We start from the raw sequence: 25,392 nt of genomic DNA on the forward strand, positions 1-25,392 counted from the left end.
CCTCACCTGCACGTTGGTGACATAAAGGTGACACACACCCTGGGTGTTGCAATAGTGTGACACCTGCACACGGTGGCCTAATCCAGGGGGGCTTGAGTTTTGTCCTCCTTGCAAAAGGAACGTTAGCACTTGAAGGACCTCAGGGACTGGCTCCGTCTGTCCCTTGTTAGTTAGTGGCGGAAAATGAGGTCTAAAAGCTTAGAGGTCTGCTTATGGTGACCCAGGAAAGCCAGAGCCAGCGCGGACAGGCAGCACCACGCATTGTCTTACTATTTTAAAATCTCTAGTAAGTGCTGGTGTCTGTCTGTCTCTCCATCATGAGGTGGACATACTGGAATGAGGACAGGTCCAGAATTTATGAAGTGCGTTTTACATGCCACAGCGCTGTCCTCAGCAATCCCATCAGCGCTGTGGAGAGAGACACCTGAAGCACAGAGAGGTCACACAGCTCGATGACAGTATTTTAACACTAAGCCTGAAGGCTATGCAGTTGAAACCTAAGCCAATCGATCTTTCAAATTGCACCGAGGTGTGGACCGTTGCCACTAGGGTTTCCCCAGCTGTGTGAGCCAAGTGCAGGAAAGGTGCCGTCGTGGGGGGCATGGACCAGGAATGAGGCTGAGTCCTCACAGGTGGAGCAGGAGGGCCCACACCCTCAAAGGCACAGGTGCCTGGCTTTCTTGAGAGGCAAGTGTGGGTGCGAGTCTCTCTGAGCTGGAGGTTCTAAGGAGTGAAGGTCAGGCATGTTTGCTGATCAAAATCTTTCCAGGTGGACGCCATTTTTTCCTGGGGACAAAGCTTCCCTCCCTGCCTGGCCCACTTCGGGGACTCCCAGCCAAGGCCAGTTTCCCTGTGCTTTCCTTGGAAGCTGTTATCCCAGTAAACTCTGCAGAGAGAGACAGAGAGAGAGAGAGAGAGAGAGAGAGAGAGAGAGAGAGGAGGGAGGGGAGGGAGGGGAGAGGGAGGGAGAGAGGGGCAGGGAGGGGGGAGAGAGAGGAGAGGGAGAGGGAGAGGGGGGAGAGAGGGGGAGAAAGAGAGACAGAGAGGGAGGGGGGAGAGAGGGGAGAAAGAGAGAGAGAGAGAGGGAGGGAGGGAGAGGGAGAGGGAGGGAGAGAGAGGGAGAAAGAGGCAGAGGGGAGGAGAGGGAAAGAGACAGAGAGAGGAGGCTGGAGGGAATGGGAGAGAGAAAGAGGAGAGGGACGGGGGAGGGGGAGAGGGAGGGAGGGGGAGACAGGGAGAGGGGGAGGGAGAGGGAGAGGGGGAGGGAGAGGGAGGGAGTGGTGGGACAGGAGCATCCTAAGTGTGGGAGGGCTGGAGTCTGAAGTCCCTTCAATCCTCTGGGGACAGAGGGCGGTGGAGAGCGTAATTATTTGCAAGGGACACTCGCGCCAAGCAGGAATGGCTGCTCTTTGCTTTCTGTGTTCGCAGCAGTGATTACAGTCTGAGCTGCTTAGCCACAGAAGTCAGCAGCTCAGTTACGACAACGCCATCACTGTCACTGAGCGCCTTTTGTTTGCAGGGAACAGAAAAGCTGCTCAGTATTAAAAACAGTTACAAGGACGGGGTGGAGGCAGCGAGGGAGAGAGACGTTCACACAGATCAGTACCGGAAAGAAATCCCCCTTGGGGAAGGGAGTCAGCTGACATCCGTGGTGTGGGTCACTCATAGGCAAGTTGTGGACTCTCTGTTCCTTCTGCTGGAGAAGTAATTGCCTATCTTTATAGATGCACTTCAGTTTTGTTTTTTTTTTAAACCATTTTGGTTTCCAGCGATGCCCTGGGGCGATGTTATTTTTGGTAAGGGGTCTTCCTGCTTGGAGCAAGGGTAATGACTGTGAATATAGTCCCTATATTTTCTCTAGCATGGAAAATGAAACAGAATAGACACAGGAAGTGTGGTGACCTTTGCTGAGGATCTGCTGGGTCAGGCCAGGTGCAGTTTTTATCTCCCTTTCTCTCTCTCTCTCTCTCTCTCTCTGTCTCCACAGTCCCGGGTTAAGTGGCCTCATTACCTTTACTGTCCCTAGGAGAGCAGCAGCAGAGGGAAGAAGTTGCTCAGTTACTCAGCATTGAGCAGGTGTCTTGTTTTCAACCTACACACTGCTGCTGGACCAGACAATCAGACGACCCCCTTCCCTCGGTTATTTCATTTACTGAAGTAAAAGAGGACCAAGAAAAGAGGTGCAGCTTTGATCTGACCATGCAAAAGCCCAAATGATAAAAACACGTATTATTTCAAGTCATGAAATTATGGCATGCTTCTTTGGGGGACCTGTCCCGGCCTTCTGGGCTGACCCTTGACATGACATTCCGTGTTCCCGTTTTTTAGGCAAAAGAGTGGGTGGAAGGTGAAAGTCCCAAGTGTGGCTCACACGCTCGTCTCAGTAACATATTCAGGGCCCCTTGTTTTTTTGGCTTTCTGCTGCCAGCTCAGCTCCTTCCACTGGCATTCCTACTGCTCACAGTCCTCTTGTCCTTTTCTGGACAACTTGACGCATTTTGTGCCACGGATCTTGAGAAACATCTGGTCAAAGTGGCCAACTAGGAGGGCAGGCTTGGCAGGGAAACAGGCAGGATGGTCCAGAAAACAAAAGCGGATCAGGGTTCAGGTGATGACTGCTTCTGTGACAGCCCCCAATTTGACCCTCACCAGTTCAGGAGGACCTTCACGCAGATTCCAGCCACGCTGAGGCTTTAGGGGCAATGCAGGGTGACGTGGAGGGACCTCAGACTTCCTGGGTGTCCCTTTCAGCACACAGCCTGAGAGCACATGGGTTCCTGAGCAAAATGGGAAGCAGAAACCCCAGGCGGGGGTGGGAGCTGGAAATCCCCCTGTCCTGGGGTGGGGCTCACTTTCTTCCTTCCCTAAAATCTGGGGTGCTCCCTCCCTGGACGTGGAGCTGATGGCAGGAGCCTGGCTCCGGGGCTGATTGGGGGTAGGGGGGCAGACGACGACGACACGAGGAGCTCAGTGCTGACCCCGGGGGGTCGGGAAACACGAGGGGCCAAGTGCTGACCAGTGCAGACCCCTGGGGTTCGGTGGGGTCACCCTGCTTTTGGGTTCTCTTGGCTGGGTTTTCATGGGGAGGTCAAAGATCACGGTCAGAGGGCCCCCCCCACCGGGCTTCAGCAGCACCCGTGCAAGAGTGGGACACCTGCCCTTCTGCGGCCACGCGAACGCCCCGAGGCCGCGATGGACATGGTCCAGTTTGCGGACCGCCGCGTGCAGGCGAAGAGTCCTCCCTCCTCCCCCACCGCGGCCCCGCGTGGCGGGCGTCAGGCCCAGGGCGAGGAGGAGAAGGGGGAAGAGGAGACCCTCGGGGCCGCCCGCGAGGACGGGGTCAGGAGGCGAGGGCGCATGGGCGCGTGGGCAGATGGCCGGGCGCGCGCTCGCCGCCGATCCCCGCGGAAAGAACGGGGGGGAGGGGCGCGCAGAGGCGGGGCGGAGGGAAGTGGGCGGGGCGTGCCGTTGTGGGCGGGGCGCGCGGAGGTGGGCGGGGCGCGCGGCGGTGAGCGGGGCGTGCCGTTGTGGGCGGGGCGAGCGGCTGTGGGGGGCGCACGGCTGTGGGGGCGCACGGCTGTGGGGGCGCGCGGCGGAGCGAGAAGCTGTGGGCGGGGAGAGCGGCTGTGGGAGCGCACGGCGGTGAGTGGGGCGTGCCGTTGTGGGCGGGGCGCGCGGCGGAGGCGAGCGGCTGTGGGCGGGGCGCGCGTTGGTGGGCGGGGCGAGCGGCGGTGGGGGCGCACGGCTGTGGGCGGGGCGCGCGGAGGTGGGCGGGGCGAGCGGCTGTGGGGGCGCACGGCTGTGGGCGGGGCGCGCGGCGGTGGGCGGGGCGCGCGGAGGTGGGCGGGGCGAGCGGCGGTGAGCGGGTCGTGCCGTTGTGAGCGGGGCGGGGCCGCGCGTTGGTGGGCGGGGCTAGCAGCGGTGGGGGCGCACGGCGGTGAGTGGGGCGTGCTGTTGTGGGCGGAGCGCACGGCGGAGGCGAGTGGCTGTGGGCGGGGCGCGCGTTGGTGGGCGGGGCGCGCGTTGGTGGGCGGGGCGAGCGGCGGTGGGGGCGCGCGGCTGTGGGTGGCGGCGCGCGTTGGTGGGCGGGGCGGGGCGGCGATGCTCCCGGCACTTTCTCCCCCCCGTCGGGGCGCGACGGCGGCAGTGGCTCCTCGATCTGGGACCGGACGGGACGGGACGCGCTCCCGCCGCCGCCGCTCGCCAACATGGCGGACCTGGAGGCCGTGCTGGCCGATGTCAGCTACCTGATGGCCATGGAGAAGAGCAAGGCCGCGCCGGCCGCCCGCGCCAGCAAAAGGATCGTCCTGCCCGAGCCCAGGTACCGGCTCTCCGCGCCGCCCTCCGCCCCACGGCCGCCGGGACCCCGCGCCAGTGACCTCGGGAGCATGGCCCGCTTCGCCGTGCCCGTCCCTGAAATGGGGCCGCGGAGCGCTCGGGGACGGGGACACGCGCCGGCGAGGGGCTGCGACAGGGCTGGAGCCCTCTTCTGCCCCGCCCCTGCCCTCCTGTCCTCCTGTCCTCCTGTCCCTCCTCCTGTCCCTGTCTTCCTTTTGTCCCCGTCCTCCTGTTCCTCCTTCTGTCTCTCCTCTGTCCCCGTCCCTGTCCCTCCTTCTGTCCCTGTCCTTCTGTCCCTCCTTCTGCCTCCATCCCTTCCCTCCTCCTGCCCCGGTCTTCCTTCTGTCCCTCCTTCTGTCCCTATCCCTGTCCATCCTTCTGACCTGTCTCTGTCCTCCTGCGTGTCTCTCTTTCTGTTCCTCCTGTCTCATCCCTGTCCTTCCTTCAGGTCCCATTCCTCTCCAGCCTTCTTCCCAGTCCCTGTGGTCCTCTTTGCTCTGCTGTTGTGGTTCCCTGCCCTTCTTTCCTGCTCTGTCCCCATCCCTCCTCTGGCTCCATCTTTGTCACCCCTCGTGCCCTGGCCTCAGCCCTGCCTCAGCCCCATCTTTCTGGCCTCTCTGCCCCATCCATGCATGTCACCGTCTCAGGTCCTCAATGCCTTTCCAAGTCCATCCACTCTGGTCCCCTGGGTCCTTTGTCCCCAGCACTTAAACTGTTTGCACGGCTCGTGGGCACTGTCCATTTGCCTGCTCAGCTCTGCCCACCAAGGAGTGAGTGGATTTTGACCCCCTGCTTTTCCTTTCTGGTACCAAGCATGTCCTCTGGGCTACTTTTCCCAACTTGAACAGTGTCTGGTGGACTTCGTAAAAGGTTGAAATGAGATTCACTTACAAAGCATATTGGTTGGGTGGTACAGGCAGGGATTTGTTGCTAAAGTACCCAAGAGGGGCACCCATGGAATTGGAAAATGTCCCCCGTGATTTATCCTTGATTTTCCTGAGATTTCATTGATCTTCACTGGTTCCTCTCGTCAGTAAGCACCACCCTAGAAAAGGTGAATAGCGCACTTGCACCACTGTGCAAAAGAGACGAAGAGTCCACCCTACCTCCGCCCAGTGCTGGGGATGCAGACGTAGGCCTCACACTTGCAAGTAACTATTTTACCCTGAGCTATGATCACACCTTCACACCAAGGCGGTGATCACCAGATTATTTTGCTCTGGAACCTGTGACATGGAAAACTTATCCCTTTTCAGGAGTCTGCTGTGAAAAAGAAGACTGATGGGCTGTGGGGGGGTTGGCTCCCCGCCCTCTGGACAGTTTGCAGGGTAGCATGTCTTCCTCCCTGATAAGCCAAGGGGTGAAAATCAGTAAAGGGCTGGCCTTTGAGGGGTGTTGTGAGTTGGGTGCTCCTAGGGTTTAAGGTAATAGGAATTTTATTAAGAAAAAGCTGCACAATTCTTTCCTTGTGATACACAAATGCTCAATGTCTTTCTCCTGCATTTCCTCTCCCCTTCTACTGCCAAGGGATAATCTTAAGCATGTGCAGTTTCTATACATAAAATCAACAGATCTGGTTTTTTTTGAGGGGATGGTAGGGAAGGGGATATAATTATTACTAAAATTAGGAGCCTCTGTTCATGTTTTTCCTTGGTATTTTGAACTTAATGTGACTTCTGTTTTTTAGCGTTCCTTAAGAACACTTTTTTAGTGCCTTTTTGTTTTGGTGAGATGCTTTGGAAATGCTTGATGCTTTTTTTTTTTTTTTTTCTTTTTTAAGTACTGGGGATTGAACTCTGGGCCCAGCTCTCCAAACTCTGGATCTTGCGAGCCACGCCTCTAGCCTGTTTGCTTTTTCTAGTTTTGCAGCTAGGGTCTCTCTCAGTAATGCTGTCCATTAGAACTGAGAAAGTCCACAAGAGAGTAATTTTAGGAAACAGCCCTTGGGTAATTATTACTTTGTTGCTACTTTCCAAATAGACTTCAATTAAGCCTTGGCTAGGGATAGGATTTGTTTTGTGTTTATCTCAGTGGCTTTGGCCTGGCTTTGTAGTGTAACCTTTTACATAGTAACTGTCACACCCTGTGCTCAATAGGATTTTGTTAGTTGAGATGATTAGGTTAAAGCATGTTGCAAGTCTTTCTCTGCCTGTGGGTGACAGCTACCTGCTTGATGTGGGAGAGGAAGTTGGAGCTTTTCTCTAAAGACAGGCCAGTTAATTTCATGGTGAAATGAAGCAGAGCTGTTGACTGAGAAAGCCAGCATGGTGTTCTTTAGGAGTGGTGTTCTTTAAGAGTTCCTGTCTCGGATTCACTTTGGAGGGAGGCATCTGATCTAGTCTTCAGTGTTCTGGGAAAAAAAGTTCAGACTTGTATTTATTTATTTATTTATTTATGTTTGTGTCTGAATAGGAAGCAGACATTGTTAACTTGAAACTGGGCTATCGCTGTTTATGTTTTAACTTCCAGCTAATTATTTGAGGTCACAATAACAGATAATGGAAGTACACTGTATCTCACTAATGCAAATGAAATCCCGGGCCTGCCCTGCTGGCCTCCCCTGTCCAGCACTGGAGCACTGGCCTCCCAGGGATGGCCAGAGGCAAACATTTTGTTATGTTGACACATTATTCAATTAAGGAACCAATGAGCATAAATCCTGCAGAGGCTGAGTATGGCTCCTAATGACGGAGCTGCTTCAGTTTGCGGAAACGTTTGCTGAGCTAATGGGCTGATAAAGGAGCCTGTGGGAACTAACCACAACTGTGACCTAGAGGTCACCCTGCAGGCCCAGCCGAACAGGGCCAGTTGTACCATGGGGTTAGGAAAAGAATCCTTTTATTGATCCACCAGGGAAGGCCCTGGAGACCTGGCCTAGTTAGGATAGCTTTTACATTAGGTTCCACCCTTTTCTTCTTGAATTGCCTGGAAATCAGCATTCTTGAAAGAGGTTGGGCAACCTGAACTTGATCTTCAGACCCTGAAAATGCTGGGGTGTCCATTGCAAAGCTGCCTTGGCAAGTTCTCACACAGTGTGATTGGTGATCTGAGAACATTAAAGATTCTTTATACTGTCTGTGACCCCAATTCAGTGTGTAGTTGTACAGCCATTTGTAGGAACCAGGCCTGGGGAGTCACCCTCAGCCCTGCCTGGCTGTCATTTAAGGAGTTCAGTGGGAAACTCAGAGTGGGGCCACAAAAGAGGTTTGCTTCTTGGTGTGGCAGCTTGAAGATCTGTTTGCCCGTGGACAAGCAGCGTGGGATGGCTCTCGTTATGTCTGCTCAGTGTTTCTGGTAACTTGTTAATGATACCCTTTGAAGAGGTCTGCAGACATGGCGGCATAGTAACTTGATATTCTCCACCTTCCTGTTTGTAACAACACCACGTAAACTTGATCTTGAAATGTGGTGTGATTTTCTTTGGTGGATGTGGATTTTATCCTATAATTTGTTAGCTGATCAGGGAGCGATTGGTGGAAAATTTGAAATATTCCCGTTTGGGTTGTAGTGTATTCCATGGCTTGATTCTGTGCCCACAGCCTAACCTGAGTGGGATATAGTGATACACGCCTGTAATCCCAGCATATAGGAGGCTGAGGCAGGAGGATCATGAGTTCAAGGCCAGCCTGGACTACATAGTGAGACCCTGACTCCAAAACAAAACAATAAAACCCAAAAGCCCAACAGCCTTCAGGAAAAAAGTATTCTTTCTTTCTGTTTTTCTTTTCTCCACAGTACAAACCCCAAAGGCCATTTGTTTTGACCTATCAGTTATTTCATTCTTGGTCAAAGATAATCTGTGCCGGTGACTTAGAGAAGATGACGGGTCCCCGTGGAGCTGATGGATCTTAGAAATCCATGCTTCAGTGCCATCAGCTTGGGACTGAATCTGCGCAGCGAAGCATTGAGCAACACCCTGAATCCAGAGTCCGTTGTCTGTCCACTTGTCTTCATGCAGTCTGTTCTGGGTAAAGTGCCTCCCAGCACAATGAACTTGGCTGTGTCAGCATCTGGGAGGACAGGGATGGAAGTGCAGAGGAAGGCATCCAGGCTGGGCACGGGCAGCACAGGGCTTCCCAGACTGTGGGTGGATGACCTGGGCCTGACCAGGGAAAGAGAAATTCAGTGTCCGTGAGGTGAGGTAATGCCACAGTAACTACCCTATACTGAGAGCTTCCCTCTGCCAGGCTGTCGCCAGCCCAGGCATAGTTCCCGTCACCCCTCAGGCCAGCGGGGAGGGACAGCACCCTCCCATTTCACAGGGGCTGCCCAGAGAGGCCAGGGAAGGCAGCCCGGAGTAGCACACACCCTGCCTCCCGTGCTGCAACGAATGGATGGAATTGTGCACTTTTCTTCTTCTTCAGAGGACTCGCATCAGTAAAGTCTTCCTCCCTCCACCCGAGGGACAGCTAGGGAGCCTGAAGATAAGCCAGGAGGAGGCCCCCAAGAGAAAGAGGAAGCTCTCTTCCAAGCAGGAGCCTGTCAGCAGTGGGCCCTGAGAGGCTGCTAGCAGCAAGAGCAGCTCCAAGAAGAAGAAAAAGTTCCAAAGAGCATCCCAGAAGGATGGGAAAGGACATTCCCTGGGGGGGGGAGGGCCATCCCAAGGTAACATTTCCCATCCCCAGCCACAAGCCCCAATTAAAACATTCACAAAAAATGAAGGAAGGAAAGTCAGCGTGGTAGCCTCAGAACCTGATAGAGTAGCTGCTCCTGGGGACCTGTGATTAGGGCTCAGTGAAAAAGCATGTGGTGCCCTTTACTCAAGAGGAGCAGAGCCAGGAGGGGGCGGGACCAGAAGGGGGCAGGGTGAGGAGGGGACAGCTCAGTACCTGCTCTGCTCCCAAGAAGCATAGGCTTGCTGGTGTTAGTGAGAAGTCACCCCACCCAGAGTTTCCTCCTGGGTTTTTATTCAGAAAAAAGGGAATATTGATCTGATTGCCCCCCCCCCCAAAAAAAACCAACCAACTCTAGGAAAAGCGTAAAAAGGGAAAACAGTATTTTGTGATTGATTTACACTAAAAATCACCTCACTCATACGCTCTTCCTTGGTGAATGAAATATTTGAAGCCTGCTGCAGATGACAGCGTGTCTGGTGTGCGCGGTTATTTCTCTCACCCTCCTCATTCCCTGCACACCGGCCGTGATGGAAGCACTGAACTTGGCAATGGTTGCTCTGGTGTTGAACCAGGACAGGCTATGCCTTTGGTGCTGATGGAGCCAGGCATCCTGACCTGCCTCTGCCTCTCCCATTCCTCACCTCTTTCTTCCCCCTCTGTTTTCATCAGGGGTTAGAAGTTGGAGCCTCTGGGCTGTTTTTGGGTTGCTCTGTGGGTGTAAAATGCAGAAGTAGCACCATGGCTCTTCGCAGCCTCTAAATGTCACTTCTAATTTTGGAAGCTGACTGTGGGTCGTATGTGCTTGGGATGAGCCTTGGTGCATTGGGATACTCTCGACTGTGGCATTAGGAAAAGCCCCTGGAGAAGACTCCAGCAATGCTCTGCCCCCGGGGGCTTGGAGTACGGTGGCTGAAGGTCACCCTGGGTGGGCTGGGACCTGTGTGTCCTCCCAGGGTCTCTGGAGCAGACTGCCACCCTGTTGTCATTGTGGCCACTTCTCTTCCTGTGCCATCTCTGCCACCTGCCACTGCTGTGTGTAGTAAAAGAAGGTTCTAGATCAGGAGGCAAGGCATGTGGCTCTGATTCCACAGGCACCTTGCCATGGGACTTGACAAGTCATCATGATTCCCCACCTATAACACATGGTGCCTTCACTCCCGATCCTAAAACCTCCCAGGAAAAATCTGCACAAAAGCACTTTCCCCCATGCGTTCCTAAGTAGTAGAATGCACTAAAAACTACAGAGAACCCAGGGAAAACGTGGTGAGAACTGTGAAAAGAACGGCTTTTCTTTGTCCTTACGATGCTGCCGCTGCTGTTGGGATTGAGAGCTATGCCAGGCAGACTAGGCAAATGCAGGGGATGGGGGTCAGGCAGGACTCCCGCACAGAGGTTCACCCTTAGAACCTAAGTTGATGAATTTCACAGATTTCCCCTTGGTTTCTTCTTTGAGCTGCTTGTCTTGGCTCTGAGCATCTAGAACCTTCTAGCATGTTGCTTCACTCAGTTCCCTCCATTCCTCCTTCCCTTCCCCTTCTCCATCCCGCCTTCCTTCCTTCCCCTTCTCCATCCCACCCTCCTTCCTTCCCTCCCTTTTCTTTCCACTTCCTACCTTGATTCCTCCTTCCCTTCCACCCTTTCTTCCCCTCGCTCCCTCCATCATTCCTTCCTTCCCTTCATCCTTTTCTCTCCCTCACTTCCCCTCCCTTCCTCCCTCCCTCCCTCCCTCCTTTCCTCTGCATCTGCCCAGCTATCCCTCTGATGGACCCTGAGCTGTGGCTGGACCAGTGCCCAGGAATTGCCAGGTCTGCTGTCATTAGGTATGGACACCCAAGTATCCTGGAGGGCCAGCTCAGTGCTCAGAGGGTTTTGCTTCAGGAAAATGAAGGAGGAGTCAGGATGTAAAAGTCACCTGCTGTTTCTCAGACTCAGGGCCAGATGGCGATTAACAGCACAGGGTTTTTCCATCTTGTGCCAGCCTGGCCCCGTGATCCAGCTGTGCACTGAGCTCCTCCCATCCTAGGGCAGCCCTTCTGTCAGGTGACAACTCTTCACAGGTTTCAGGGCAGCCCCCACACCCCATGGCTTTTTATGGGCAGCTGTGAGTGGGTCCCAAGTCACTCCTTGTCATGTGCTGAAGTCTGAGCTCTGAGTCTGAATGTTGCTAAGTGAGAACACGAAATTCACGAAGACAAGTGATCATAATTTAGCAGTGACACAGCTGGGATAGCCCTGGCTCAGTGTGTTGGCCGAGTGCCTCTTAAGTTCCGTTTTAGGGGGAATGTTTTGGCCCATGAATGATTTAAAAGTCACGATCCCAGTTTCAGCAGGGATAATGTCTGCAGTAGCCAGACTTTGAACCAAGGTGTGGTTCAAAGTGACAATCTCTGCTTGCTGAGTGGTAAGGGAGCGCCAGGCATCACAAGATGTTAGGTCAACATGGTCTGAAAAGTCGCCTTATGAGGACGGCAGGGTCCTCAGAACATAAGACCCCGTCAGCCAGGAAAGATGGCACATGTCCTTAAGGGTCAAACCTAGGGCCAAGTGCACACTAGGCAAGTGCTCTAAGCTGCGTCCCCAGCCAGTGAGACATTGTTGAACAGCACGCTCAGCATTTTCATTCTGTGGGATTGAGTTAGTCCATTTTCTTTCTTATCTTATGTAGATAATAATGAGTCTGGTTATATTTTGAGTTATTTATACTAAATTCTCTGTGCCTGTTTTGTACAAAGGTTTAAGTTCAAAATGAGCTGAAATTATGGGAAATGGCCTTTACACAAAGTTAAATACCATGGACTTTGCTTTGTAAATATCTAAGGCTGTGATGGTGTTTTGGGTATATGAGGGGATGGGGACGTAGCTGTGTGGTAGAGCGTTTTCCTCACATGCGTCCTCAGCATTTCAAACAAAAACCCTGTCCATTCATCCATCTATCCATCACCCATCCATTTATCATCCACTCGTCCACCCACCCGTCCACCCGCCCACCCGCCCATCCACACATCCACACATCCACCATCCACACATCCATCCATCCATCCACCCATCCATCCACCCACCCACCCACCCACCCATCCACCCACCCACCCACCCGTCCACCCGTCCACCCACCCGTCCACCCGTCCACCCACCCGTCCACCCACCCGTCCATCCACCCGCCCGCCCACCCATCCACACATCCACACATCCACCATCCACCCATCCACTCGTCCGCCCACCCATCCACCCGTCCGCCCACCCACCCACCCGTCCGCCCGCCCGCCCGCCCATCCACCCATCCACCCATCCACACATCCACCATCCACACATCCATCCACCCATCCACCCACCCACCCACCCATCCACCCGCCCGCCCGCCCGCCCGTCCGCCCGTCCACCCATCCATCCACCCACCCATCCACCCATCCATCCACCCATCCACCCATCCATCCACCCATCCACTCATCCACACATCCACCCATCCACCCATCCACCCATCCACCCATCCACACATCCACCCATCATCTGTCTTTATCTATTATGTGTTTACCTGTTATCTATGTATCCATCTGTTATTTATCCATCCATCGCTCCATCTGTCAAACTCCCCTTTCTGTCTCTCCCCCCCTTCACCTCCCTGCCTCCAAGGGATCTGGTGGTGCTGCATCAATGACTTCATTTACAATGGATGGGGGAAGTGGAGGCTTCTTGCATGTCTTCAGTGTGCTCTTGCTTGCTCTTTTCCACTAAAACAACTGTTTATTATAATGACACTGACTGACAAGGGCATTTGCAGTAAATCTTGTCATCCAACCTTGAGTGCGGAATGAGTGTGGTGTGTCTCCAGACTGTCCTGTTCCAGTTTGGACCTGCTTACCTCTGTCCCTTCCCACAGTGGCGGAGAACAGCTCACTGTTCACGGAAACATCCCAGAGAACTGGGACAGAGGGCAAGGCTGTGTGTGCCCTGTGGTGAATGAGAAGATCCGATATCGATGGCGTCCCACCTCCTTCTGCCTGCAGTGAAGCAGAACGTGAGAGTTTGTCACCAGGCGCTGGCTTTCTTAGTCCCAGGGGAGAGCGCCTGCTGTCTGGGTTTCTGTGATTTTCAGATGAAGTGAGCTGCATGACTGCAGGAGGCCCCTTCCTGTGGAGCTGTGCACTTAGCACAGTTTCTGTGGCTCTCATGGCTCACCTAGGCTCCTTGTAGTGCCAGAAGAGGTAGAAAGAGCCGGGCAAGTTCCCAGCCCCTGTGCATCTAGCCATTAAATCCCTCTGAGCCCCTCTACCCCCAGCCCTGGGGGTGCCTTGGTCCACACTGCAGTGGTCTCCCGAGAGGCCGCCTCTCTGGACTTCCCTTTTAGCTCTTTGTGAGCTTGTTGAACCTAGGAGCAGCTGATGGTGGCTATTTTGATGGCACAGAGGGCTTTCCTAAAGCAGACCTTCACCCTATAAACCGTGAGTGGGGAGACTGATAGTTAGGAATCTTTAATGGGACAGAAGTCATCACAGGTGCAGGACAAGTGCCCCTTAGCTGAAATGCCTGGACCAGAAGTGGTTTGGATTTTGGAATATTTTCAGGTACACCATGAGCTATGTTTGGGATGGGCCTGGGTCTAAATGCACAGTTCATTTGTTTCACATTTGTGGTGTACACCCAGGCTGAGAGTATTTTCTACAACATTTTCACTGCACCTGTGTTTTCACCATGACCGATCACATGAAGTCATGGGTGGAACTTTATACATGTGACATCCTGTCAGTGCTCACAAACTTTCAGATCTTGAGCCAGGTGTGGTGGCTCGCACCTGTGGTACAGGTATTCCGGAGGCAGAGGTAGGAGGATGGTGGTCTGGAGTCGGATGGTGGCCTGGGCAAAAGTGAGAGACCCTATCTCAAAAACAAACAAAGGGCTGGGGTTGGCTTAGGTGGTGGAGCACCTGCCTCATGAGCACCAGCCCTGAGCCCAAGTCCCAGTACCCCAAAAAATGTTCAGGTGTTTTTTTAAGTACTGAGGTTTGAACTCAGGACTCCATGCTTGCTAGGCAGGCACTCTACCATGTGAGCCATGCCACCAGCCCTTTTTTGTGATGGGGTTTTTGGAGATAGAGCCTTGTGGACTATTTGTGTGGGCTCATCTCAAACTGTGATCCTCCTGATCTCTGCCTTCTGAGTAGCTAGGATTACAGGTATGAGCCATGATGCCCAGCCAAAGTCCAGACTTTGAAGCATTTTGGGTTTTGGGTTTTCAGTTTAGGGTGCGTGGCCTGTGTAGGAAATCAATGACCTTCCCTGGAGTGTTTTAGTTTGAAAGTTTTTTTCTTCATAATGCTTATTTACCCCATCTACCTGGGGCAGAGGCACTGGGAACCTGAACTGAGCTGGGGACACCAAGTTGGTGCTGTCCATCAAAGGAGTCAGTGTTCCTGCCGTTGTAGCCATGTCTGTCAGTCACTGGGAAGGAAGCAGTATTTTAAAAAGCCACAAAATCCAGACCCCATTCAGGAATCCTTCCATAATCACAGAAATAAGTCAGTCTTCACATGCAGGCTGTGTGAGGTCTGGTATTTTTCTCTTTTTCAGTTGCTGTTGTCCTCTGTCCACATGAGCCAGCTACTGTGTCCTGGCACCTGGCCTGTGTGGCTCTCTGTTTCATTTGTTTTGAAAGGTTAGGTTTTGAGAGCTTTGCTCAGTTAGGATAGGTCAGGTTTTACATCCGGCTTTTCCAGCCTTTCCTTTCTGACTGGGATGATCTGAGAAAGTTAGAGGAGCTGGTGCCCTCTGAGGTCTCACCTGTGTCCAGAATGGTCTGGTGGTTGGGGCATGGCCTAAGCTATGGGGGAACGCAGAGTCTCAGCCACAGCACATACACCTCCACCAGGATCGCCTGGGGCCTGGGCACCAGGGTTTTTACAGCTACTTGTAGTCATCACAGGGCTTAGCCGAGGTGAGAAGCAGCAGGCAGTTACTCTGAACTGGGAGGGACGGGGAGCCTGCTGCCCAGCATCACTTGGCTGGGATGCCTCAGCTGCGGCTGCTTGTGCGTCAGGAGGGGGTGTGCGGAGACAGGTGGAACCCCAGCCATTTCCTTTTAAGGAAGTGGTGCTGATGTAGCAGGTGTCCACTGGTGGAGCTAAGGTCATGTGACCCATCGGGGCGAAAGGCAGAGGTTGTGTGGCAGGCTGTGGGCCATGTGCCCTGCTTACCTGAGGAGGGCAGTTCCTGTTACGGGTGGATGGTGCAGGGGACACAGGCTGGTTAGCATGGAATTTATCAGTTTGTTATCAGCTATCAGTGGCCGACTCTAAACCCAGGAGAGCTGAGCCGATCTCCTAGTGTAGTTGTGCAAGTGAGGCCACACCCGCAGACGGAGGTATAAGTCACACCACAGACGTACAGGTTAAGTGCTGCAGGGTGCAAGGGTGCAGTGGATGCTGCCCTGGCCCTCCATGCTTTTTGCCTCTCCATCCCCAACTGCACTGTTCAGATGAGCATGGCTGAAGAGAGGATTGCAGCTGTTGTTTTCCTGCTGATCTGGGCTCCATGGTGGTGCTGCATAGAAACATGGAGAGATGGTTTTAGACCACACAGCCCAGGGTGTGGGTTGACGTCTGGGTCACTGTGCACAAACGTGTGTGGAACCCAGCAGGGATGGCCAGCGGGAGCAGTCACCATTTCCTCCCTCCTGCTTGCATTAGTTCCCGCTCGTGCTTCCTCCGTGGTCGAAGCTGTTCTTGGGACAAATGTGGTGTCAAGGAGTCGGTCTCATTCACCTTCTGTGTCCTCATGGCCAGAACCCTTTCAGGCTTGGTGACAGGTCCTCAGCAGAGGCTCATTGACAGAAGGTGTGTTTACTGAGGACAGTGATGCTGCCTGTGTACCTCCTTACCCAGTTCACACTGATGACAGGCACCATGGTCCCTCGGAGTGAGTCTCTCTAGAGTGTTGAAGGTGCCAGGGCAGTGGTGTCATCCATGCACAGTTCACAGCAATCATGAGCATGGTGACCTGTGGCCAGAAGCCTCTGAGAGGTCGAGAAAGCCTTGTGGTGTGTCTTGGTGGAAGCCTCGTGGTGTTTGTTGGTGGCCCCAAAACTAGATTTTTGAGGGTAAACATGAGATTTTCACGAGGAAGAAAGAAGAAAGGGAGGGAGGGCGGAAAGAAGGAAAATGAAGGAAGAAAAGGCACAGGAGAAAGTGTCAGGTGCAGGATGGCACAGAGTTGGAAGAGCCATTTTCTTTTGTGGAGAGTGAAAAGGTCAAGTGTGGCCACTGGGGAGAAGGTGGCTGTGGCTGAGATGCAGCTGCTGGGCCGTGGGCTGGGAGTGAGCACGGAATTCTTGAGTGGTCACTCTTGGAAGCAAGGCCGGTCCATGCCCGTTCTGCCCACCCTCTTTCTGCTTCTCTCTTCTCTGCCAACAGCATGGCTGTGCATGGTACTCATTTACAAGGGCTTGATAAAGGCGGAAGAATTCTAAAACCACTCTTGCAGCCATCTCAGGCCATGGCTGCACTGCAAACCTTCAGTGTCTTTAATTATGTAACAGATAGCTCATCCTTCAAACAGTGTCTGTCTGAGGGTGACTTTTCTATGTGACTTTTTTTTTTCAGTACTGGGGTTTGAACTTAGGGCTTACACCTTGATCTACTCCACCAGCCCTTTTTTGTGTTGAGTATTTTCGAGATAGGGTCTCATTGCTGGGATTGGCCTTGGACCTTGAACCTCCTGACTGCTGCCTCCTGTCTTTAAGTCCTTTGACCTACAGTTTTATTGCCTTCCTTGTACCCCCTCGAGATGTTCAGTAAAGAAGCATCTTTAATACTTTTCCACAAACAGAATTTTGCCGATGGCAACTTGGTGATGTAATTAAAATAAAGGAAAGAAAATCAAACGTCCCTTGAGGTTCAGTGTTCATATCTGCCACATGCATGTTGAATGACACAGAATGCCCACGTTTCAGTGTGTACTTGGTAAGTTTTGTCTATACCCGTGGAACCATGGGAGGACGATGGGCTCACAGACTATGTCCTTTTCCATTAGCAATCCTTGGCTCTGTGACACCAGCTGGGCCCAGCTCAAGTGAGCTCAGGTCAGCTGGTTGAAAAGGTGCAAAGGGAGTCGATTCAGCGGGAAGGAGCGAGCGCTTCAGGAAATGGTGCTGGATGTGCATACACCAAGGCAAAAGCCAACAGAAACCTCCACGTTCACCTCCCACCCTATGTTCAAGAGTGAAGCCTGTGGCATTTCTAGCAGGGGACCCACTGGAAAATCTTTGTGGTCTTGGAGTCAGCCATCATTTCTTAGCTGTGACACACACAAAGCATAGAAGGAAGACACCAATAAAGTGAGCTAAATCACATTTCCATATTGCCAGCCCTTGAAAAACAGCGCCAAGCAAGTGCAAGGCAGGTTATAGACTCTGAGAAAATACTTCAAAATCACACATGCGAGAAGTACCTTGCATCCAGAACATACAAAGACTCCTCCGATGAAACACAGGGCTGGGCCTCAGAATGGGCAAATTATGAGCAGACATTTTTACTAAAGAAGATGTGAAAATGGTAAATGAGCACATAGAAAAGTTGCTTAGTGCATCACTCGTGGGGAAGTGGAGACTAAAGCCACTCTGATGTGTCCTTCCTGCCACGGAGAGTGGCTGAAGTAACCGGCAGAAAACAGCAAGGATCTCGGACACAGAGAAACTGATCTGCCCTGTCCTGCTGATGGTCCTCACCCCAGAAGGTGATTTCTCAGTGTCCTAAAATACTAAAAATGCAGTTGTCATCTGGTGGTCTTAATTCCTAGACATGAGCATCCCAAGACTTACAGGTGACTGGTCATGATGACATTGCTGGCATCAGCTCCATGCAGGGAACAGTCCAACATTCGGCGACCAGCATGTGGGTGAAAGAAGGGGTATCCCCTTTGCAGATACTGGTGTGTGACAGCCAGTGTGAAACACTGTATTCTGCATGGCTCTGCCTCTGTGGAATTTCCAGAAAAGGTGGAAGCAGAGGGGACTCAGCAGACAGATGCTCCTGTGGGGAACAGGGACAGGTCGCGGTTGGGCACAGAGGAAGTTTTGACCTGAGGGTCATTGTGTACCTCGCTCCAGAAAGCCATGAAAAGAGCTGGTGAAAACACAAGCCAGTGGTGGAGCGATGGACGTAGATCTGAATATTTGTTGTCACACGAGATGTGGAGTGTTTGGAGGCAGAGGTTGTCAGACAGGATGGGAAGCAAGGTCCAGCTGCGCACCGTGAGCCAGAGCTTTAAATGGGAGCTTAAAGACGGATGATGCCACGTCAACACTGCCAGAGAGCTGGCGGGACCCCTGAGTGCAAGCAGGTGAGGGGTTGTTGCCTCACACGTTCACAGCGCACAGAGCTGCGCAGCAGGGGACACGGTGACCAAAGGAGACACAGACCCACAGATGCAGCGTGAGACCAGCACTCCGCTCTCAGAAATTCTGGAAAAGTGGGGAATCAGTCACAACAAGGGAAACCTAAGTGACGCTCTTGATCGGTGGCCCCTTTGACTGGGACAGGTCAGTGAGTCCGACAACAGTGCACCACAGAGAACCGCATCCAGGCAGTGGAACAAAACCTGTGCTGTCTTTCAGCGTGTGCTCCCTGGCCATCAAGGAACTGAGTGCAAGTTCAACGGCTCCATACGACCCAGACTCTGCTGATGAAGCAACACCACCCGGAGTCACTTGTAGGTTGAGGGACAAAGCTCAAGGAAAATTAGAAAAGAATCGGAATCAAAAGGCAAAAATGGAGTGTCGTTGTCACTGTCTATGAGACAAAATTAAACCAGGGCCACCGGGAATGCCATATTAGGCATATTTCAGTTCACTGGTCTGCTTAAGTCAGAGAAGGAGCAATTAAGCCAGTGTGGGGTGTTTATGTCATGAGAGACAGACAGCAGGACAGGAAAGACAGACCCACACGCACTTAGCATTGGGTCAGCACAGTATCAAGATGACCCATAGAGAAAGGAAGGTTTTCGAGAAGGGACCCTGTGTAGGATGAGGAGGAAGCAAGGGCTTTGGTTTGCCTTACACTGAGCACAAAACTAGCCTGAGAGGGAGATGAGACCTGAACGTGAATGCTAAAACCTGCAAACTTCCAAAGGAAACTGTAGACTGGAACGTTCGCGGCCTCGGGGTGTGGAAAAGCTCTTAGCACAGACTCCGTCACGGCAGGAATCTGCACCGGAAGTCATCAGCCAGCACATCTGCTCTTGGAAGGACACGTGAAGCAAATGACAAGATAAGAAGCCAAGTGCGAGGGAACACGAGAACTTGACCCTGAACTCATTTCCCGGCTGCGTGAAGAAGCCGTACAGCGGGGCAGAGGGCGTGAGGACACACTTCACTGAGGAGGTACACGGAGTCCAGTAACTTCACAAAAGTGCTCGCTGCCATGTTCACTAGGGAGCTGAGGATGCAAATACAGATCAGATCAGATGTGCACCCAGAATGGCTGAAAATGACAGTGACCACAGCCCATTGTTGGCCTCCTGAGTACAGTGACCCTCCTGGTCGTGGGAACTATGGTGGCAGTGCTGTCAGAAGTCAGCTCTTCACTGTGTGAGGGTCACAGTGACCACCCAGCCAGTGAGTCAAGCTTTTGGGGTTTGCCATAAGATAACTCAGGTTCTTAACGCACCTTAGTCACAATAGCCCCAACTGGAAAGGACACTGTGTAATAAACACGTTGTAGAGAATTCACACAGTGGCTTGCCACTTGCCCTGGAAAGGAGCCACACACCAATACTCAAGCAGGATGGACAGAGTCCACTATGGCAAGAAAGAAGCCACACTCAGATGGCAGTACACTGCAGAGCAGGGCTGTGAGTGACACGAAGAAGCCGGCGGTGGCCCGGATTCCAGACGAGGGGGACGTTGTCACAAATGGGCTGCCACTTCTGGGAGTGACAGAAAATTTAATCTGTACGTCGAGGTAAGAAGTTACAAGGGTATAAGTGTCTAAGATGCACATTTAGTTATAAACAATAGCACCTAATTAGTTTGTTTTAAAAGGTTAAAAAGGAATGCTGGATTGTCCACTCCCAGTTTCAGGGGGTGAAAGATTCAATTTTCTACCTAGTCCATTTTTTCAGAGGTAGTGGGGTTTGAACTCAGGGCCTTGGCTTGCTAGGCAGGTGTTCTACCATTGAACTATGCCCCAGCTCACGCAGGCTGACTTAGTGCCTTTCCATCTTCCTGTCTCGCTGCTTCTGTCACATGTCACAGTCAGGGTACGTGGGGCTCAGCTCACAGGCTCGGAGCTCCGTTCATCCATCGTTTGTTTCTCATCGCAGTGGCCATGTTCACGGTCAGCCCGGGTCTCACTGTCTTTCTTCAGAGGCACACCGATCCCGTGTTGTTTTGTAGAAATGAAAGCTGCTCATCTCTGCTTTCTGTGACAGTTCCTGTTGGGACCTTGATGGGGATGACATGGGTTTATGTTCACCTTGGTAGACAGTGAATTCCTACCACGTTTCATCCTTCTGACCATGATGGTGGTGTGTCTTTGCCTTTGATCAGATAGTTCTTAATTATGGTCGACAGTTTGTCTTTCCTCATGAAGGTCTTGCACGCTTTGAAAGCCTAACTTTAAAGCACTTGGAACTTTTCATTTATCGCCTGACATTCCTTCTGGTTGTTGGTGTATGGAGGTGCAGTTTCAGAACCACAGGTCTGGGAAGCTTTTGCTTTTGTCTTAAAAGAGGCTGACTGATGAATTTACTGGGTGAACGTGTGCACGTATGGGATCATGTGTGGGGTCTGTGGTGTGTGAACAAGCACTCGTGCACATTAAACCTGTGGTGGGATGGAGGGTGGCTTTGAGGCCCTTAAGGGAAGTTGTGTAGTTGCGTCTCTACATGTAGAGTGGGCCTGGGTCCAGGAGAAGGTGGAGGGTGGACTGTGAGCCCGTGGCTGCTGGTCCACTCAGTGCTTTCTTGAGGTCCTGAAGGGCAGCAGTAGGAGGGGCCTCATAAAGTGATGTCCTGTGTGCAGGTGTCCATCCAGTGTCCCTCTGGGCAGGGTCACTCACAATGAGTCACCTGTTCAGAATACCCCGCTCTTGTCTTTCAGCATCCGGAGTGTGATGCAGAAGTATCTGGAGGAGAGGAACGAGGTCACCTTTGACAAGATCTTCAACCAGAAGATCGGTGAGTTCTGCCATCCCCATGCCTGTCCTCTGGGTGCTGGTCCCCCTAGGTGCCTGTCCCCTGGGTACCTCTCCATTCCCTGAATACCTGTCCCCCTGGATCCCTGTCCCCTGATTGCCTGTCCTCCTGGGTACTTGTTTCCCTTGGCTGCCTGTCCCCCTGGGTGCCTGTCTGTCCCCCTGGGTGCCTGTCTCCTGGGTGTGTGTCCCCCTGGGTACTTGATCACTGGTGTCCATCCCCCTGGGTGCCTGTCCTTCAGGATGTAGAGGGTGCTGCAGTAGTCTGTGCACACGGTCCCCAGGCTTTGTGTCCTCAGAGCTAGGGCTGGACAATGGGAATCTCACGCAGCGAGCGAGGTTCTTCTGACTGCGTGCCGCATGGCAGTTGTGCACAGCTTGTCAAAAACCTGTTGGGAAACAAGTCAATTTGACTCTCGAGTTTTGAGGCAATTTGCAGGTTTGCCCAAGTCAAGCATCCATGATTCTAGCAGGCATGTTTGGAAATATTGCCAGAAAAAAAAAAGCATTATGTCTGTAGGAAACACAGACTCATGTTTTTGTCATGGTTCCCTAAACTACCGAACTATTGACATAGATGGGGTATTGTAAGTAACCTGGAGGTGACCCAAGCACTGGGAGGATGTGTGGGTTATGTGTGAGCTCTGCCCTTCCAGGTGACGTTTTTATCTGTAGGGGGTCCTGGACGTCTCCCCCATCTCATCTGCATAGCACAACATTGCTGTAGTTCTTCTCATGACTGATGGACAGACAGAACAGGGATTGTTTCAGGCCTTCTCATTTACAGATGAGGAAACACAGACCCAGGGAGGAAAGTGACTTGTCTGATTCCCAGTTCTAGGTTTTAAAGAAAGAATTACGGTTTTGTATGCTGGGTGTGGTGGTGCACACCTTTAATCCCAGCACTCAGGAGGCTGAAGCAGAAGGATGGCAAGTTTAAGTCTAGTCTGGGCTGTGCACTGAGACCCTGTCTCAAAAACAAACAACAAAGGAATTACAGTTTTCCTTTTTATGATGTCCAGTAGAAACTGGTGTGGAAAGTTTTTGGATTTTGTAAACCACAGTTTTTGAAACTGAAAATCTAGTTTGTAAAAATCAGTCTCTGAGGAGGTCGTTCAAAGAGGTTGCCTCCAAGTCAAGAGCCATGTGGCACAGTGCTGTCACAGAGAAGCAGGTGGCCTGTGGCCTGTCAGTGCTTTGAGGAAGCTGTGGGGAGAGCTAGTGGCCTTTGGCCACATAGAGAAATGTCACCCTGATCCCCAGGATGTGGTTGGGGACACATAGGTTAAAGGGTTTTGGGGCTGGGTGGCTAAAGTGGCCTCGCCCACCCAGCAAGTGCAAGCCCATGTCATCCCTGTCTCCAGCTGTCACTCTTCTCACTGCTTTTGGGGGCGTTTGGTTAACTTCCTTCTGTGTAATGCTCTGCTTTGCCTCCCGATGCTGTTCTTAAAACCAGAAAACAACAAGAGAGAAGCTCCTGTCTGTGGCAGGGCAAGGAAAAGAGGGTTTCTATCATGCACTTGCTTCAAGTTTATCTTTACAGCATTATTGAAAATATTCCACACAGCTGAGAGTGTGAAGACGAGTTTCCAGTGGGTTTGCAGAATTGCACAAGTTTCTCCAGGGCTGATTTCAGACCATTTTCCTCCCTCCCTTTGGAAAGAAGCTCTGTCCCCTCCACTGCCCACCGGCCCCCAGCCTCTGCTAGAGTCCCCTCTCCTGCCCACTGGCCCCAGCCCCTGCTCTCCTCTCCTGTGCCCATGGCCTCTCACCTGGTGTTTTCAAAGCCGCCCCTGCTGGAGCCAGGTCAGGGCATTCCACAGTTGTGGGATTTTTTCATGTGCATTTGCTGTGTCTTGCTAATGCCTTGTTGGTGGTGGACATTTTGGGGTGTTTCTGCCTTTGCCTGTTACCCACAAATGCTTCCAGGGAAGGAAGGGATTTCAGCCGTGAGTTGGTGTTCACTGGGACACAGCTGGTAGACTGGTGAGTTCCCTGTTGCCTTCTGGCTCCTGAGATGCTCCAGGATCCTTGGCTTGGTGTTTTCTGGTTCTCTCTCCCTCCTGTACCCCTTTCCTGCCTGCTGTTTCCCCCTCATCACACACCCAGACCCCAATATGTCCTTTCCATTGTTTGGATTAAAACCTGACCTGACCGTGGTCCTGTCATCACTGCTGTCCTCGTGCTGAGGGTGCCGAGGGACCAGGGGACCTCAGCCTCAGATTTGTCCCCCGAGCAGCCTTGCTGACATTGAAAGGCTTTGAATTTTCTCTCAGTTAACCTGCTAACAATTAAAAATGGCTAAATACACAGCTCTGTCTCCATCTTTCCAACCTGGGGGCTTGGATCTGTCCAGGAGAAGCTGAGTTTAAATCTGGAAGGTTTGGGTCATGGGACGGAGTAGTGTGACAGGAGACTTGGCGAGGGTACAGGTTACTGGCCAGGTGCCCTCTGCCATGGTCTTTGATGGAGCTGCTCACTCACTGTTTTCTGTGTCCATCTGGCCCCTCCTGCCCTCTGGCTTTCTCACTAACTGTCTGGCATTAATAAGGGCAGGGGAGGGGTGGATGGGAGGTGGGCCAGGGAAGCCAGGCTCTGTCTGACCCTCTGTCCCCATCCTCCATCCCCCTGCCCTTCCAGACCTTCCCAGCTGCCTCTTCCATGGCCAGCCATTCACCCCCTCCCCCATTGCTCTTCTTTTGTCCTGTGTCCCCCTTCCCCCACCACTCTAGACTAAGACCCCACTCACAAGATAGGGAAGGGCTGGGGGCAACCTCCCATGTGCACTGTGGCAGCTTTGCGAAGAAGTTTCTCGAAATGAAAAACCTTGGCAGACTTGTTGGCTTCTCCCTGAAGTACCTGTGGATTCACGGGTACTTCCCCTCATCTGTAGGGATGAGGGGAATTCGGGCCCTGCCCCATGGGTGTCCTGAGGACCCTGGCCAGCCCTTGGCCCTGGGCAGGTGAACAGTGAGGGGAGCTGTTCACACAAATCCTTCATTCAAACGTTCTTCACACGGAGGAAACTGGAGTCAGGAGCCCGTCTGTGCACATCTGTTCTTCATGCTGTCTGAAGTCAGTATCTCCTGGCACTTTCCTGTACCTCTCTCTGCACCTCTACAGCGTGCATGCGCTCTCCTGTCTAACCGCCAGACCTTTCCCCAACGCGTGGCGTTCGTGGTGGCTCTTGTTTTCTTTGAGACAGGATTCCCTGCACAGCCCAGGCTGGCCTCCATTTCCTGATCCTCCTGCCTCTGCCTCCCCTGGGCTGTGACGACAGGTGTACCCTCCATGTGAGGCCCAAGGTGTTGTTTCTGCACTCTAACACTGAGTTCAAGTGCAGATTTTCCTCAGGACCTTAAAAATGCCTTTGAACTCCTGGTTGTGAATCAGGGTGCTGCTGTTTTTCTTCTACTGGTTGATTTTGAGAGCATTTCTGCTGTAGTGTGAGGTGAAGGCCTAGATTACCTTTTCTGACAGGCATTTATTTAAACTGCTTTTGCTGGGAAGCATGCACTCCTCACTTCGGCCCCGGAATTGACTAAAAGCATGAGAACAGCTTGGCACCTCTGTCTTTGCTTTGAGCCACTCCCTCTCCAGTCACTTTGCAATCATCTTGGGCTCCAGGAAGGGCAGGACCGATGGATAGCATGTCTAGGACAAAGGACAGAAACTCTCCCTGAGGAAAGGCGGGCCTCCTCAGGAAAGGACACCTGTGTGATGTGCGATAATAACACCTCAAGACCCTTCCCGAAGCAAGGACCGAGGCCACCAGGACACCCCTGTGACCAGGGCAGTAGTAATCCTGCAAGCTTCTCTGCAGTTCTCCCTTTACTCAGACCTGTTGCTCTTGTCTGTGCCCCAAAGATGGCTCAAGATGAGTGCATGTAATAGCCCTCGTCCCCTGCCCTTTGCCATGGCTCTCTATTTGACCAATAGGGTATGGGGTGACTGGCTGGACCTGACATGTGAGTGGAGCCCCAGGAGTTTGGGGCTGGAGCGTAAAACTCCACTGTCAATTTTTTGCATGTAAATATCCAGTTGTCTGAAAAGTGTTTGTTGACACACTTTTCTTTCCTCTCTGGATTGTCTTTGATGTCCTAGCTGAAAATCAACTGGCCGTCACCATAGGGACTTATTTCTGGAGCCTTGATTTTGGCGCAGTTACCCTCCTGTGTCCTCACTTGCTATGGCTTCAGAGCAAGTTTTTTTGAGTTTGGGAAATAAAATCCCCACTGTGTTCTTCTGTTTGTGAGTTTC

At 52.6% G+C, this 25,392-nt stretch overlaps 1 protein-coding gene across 6 annotated transcripts in view; it reads left to right on the forward strand.

The window, feature by feature from the left end:
• Positions 1-4,083: 4,083 nt before the first annotated feature.
• Positions 4,084-25,392, forward strand: part of Grk3 (G protein-coupled receptor kinase 3) — a 76,007-nt gene continuing 54,698 nt past the window's right edge. For 4 of the 6 annotated variants that reach the window (XM_020186882.2, XM_074061013.1, XM_074061014.1 and 1 more), the window contains exons 1-2: positions 4,084-4,321; positions 21,039-21,115. In XM_020186882.2, the coding sequence (XP_020042471.2) occupies positions 4,209-4,321; positions 21,039-21,115 (190 nt within the window). In that variant the 5' untranslated portion in view covers positions 4,084-4,208. Of the gene's footprint in view, positions 4,322-8,073; positions 8,307-21,038; positions 21,116-25,392 lie in introns of those variants that run through there. The other 2 variants (XM_074061011.1, XM_074061016.1) reach the window with 2 other exon arrangements.

Source organism: Castor canadensis, chromosome 18, assembly GCF_047511655.1.
Source record: "Castor canadensis chromosome 18, mCasCan1.hap1v2, whole genome shotgun sequence".
NCBI classification, from domain to species: domain Eukaryota; kingdom Metazoa; phylum Chordata; class Mammalia; order Rodentia; family Castoridae; genus Castor; species Castor canadensis.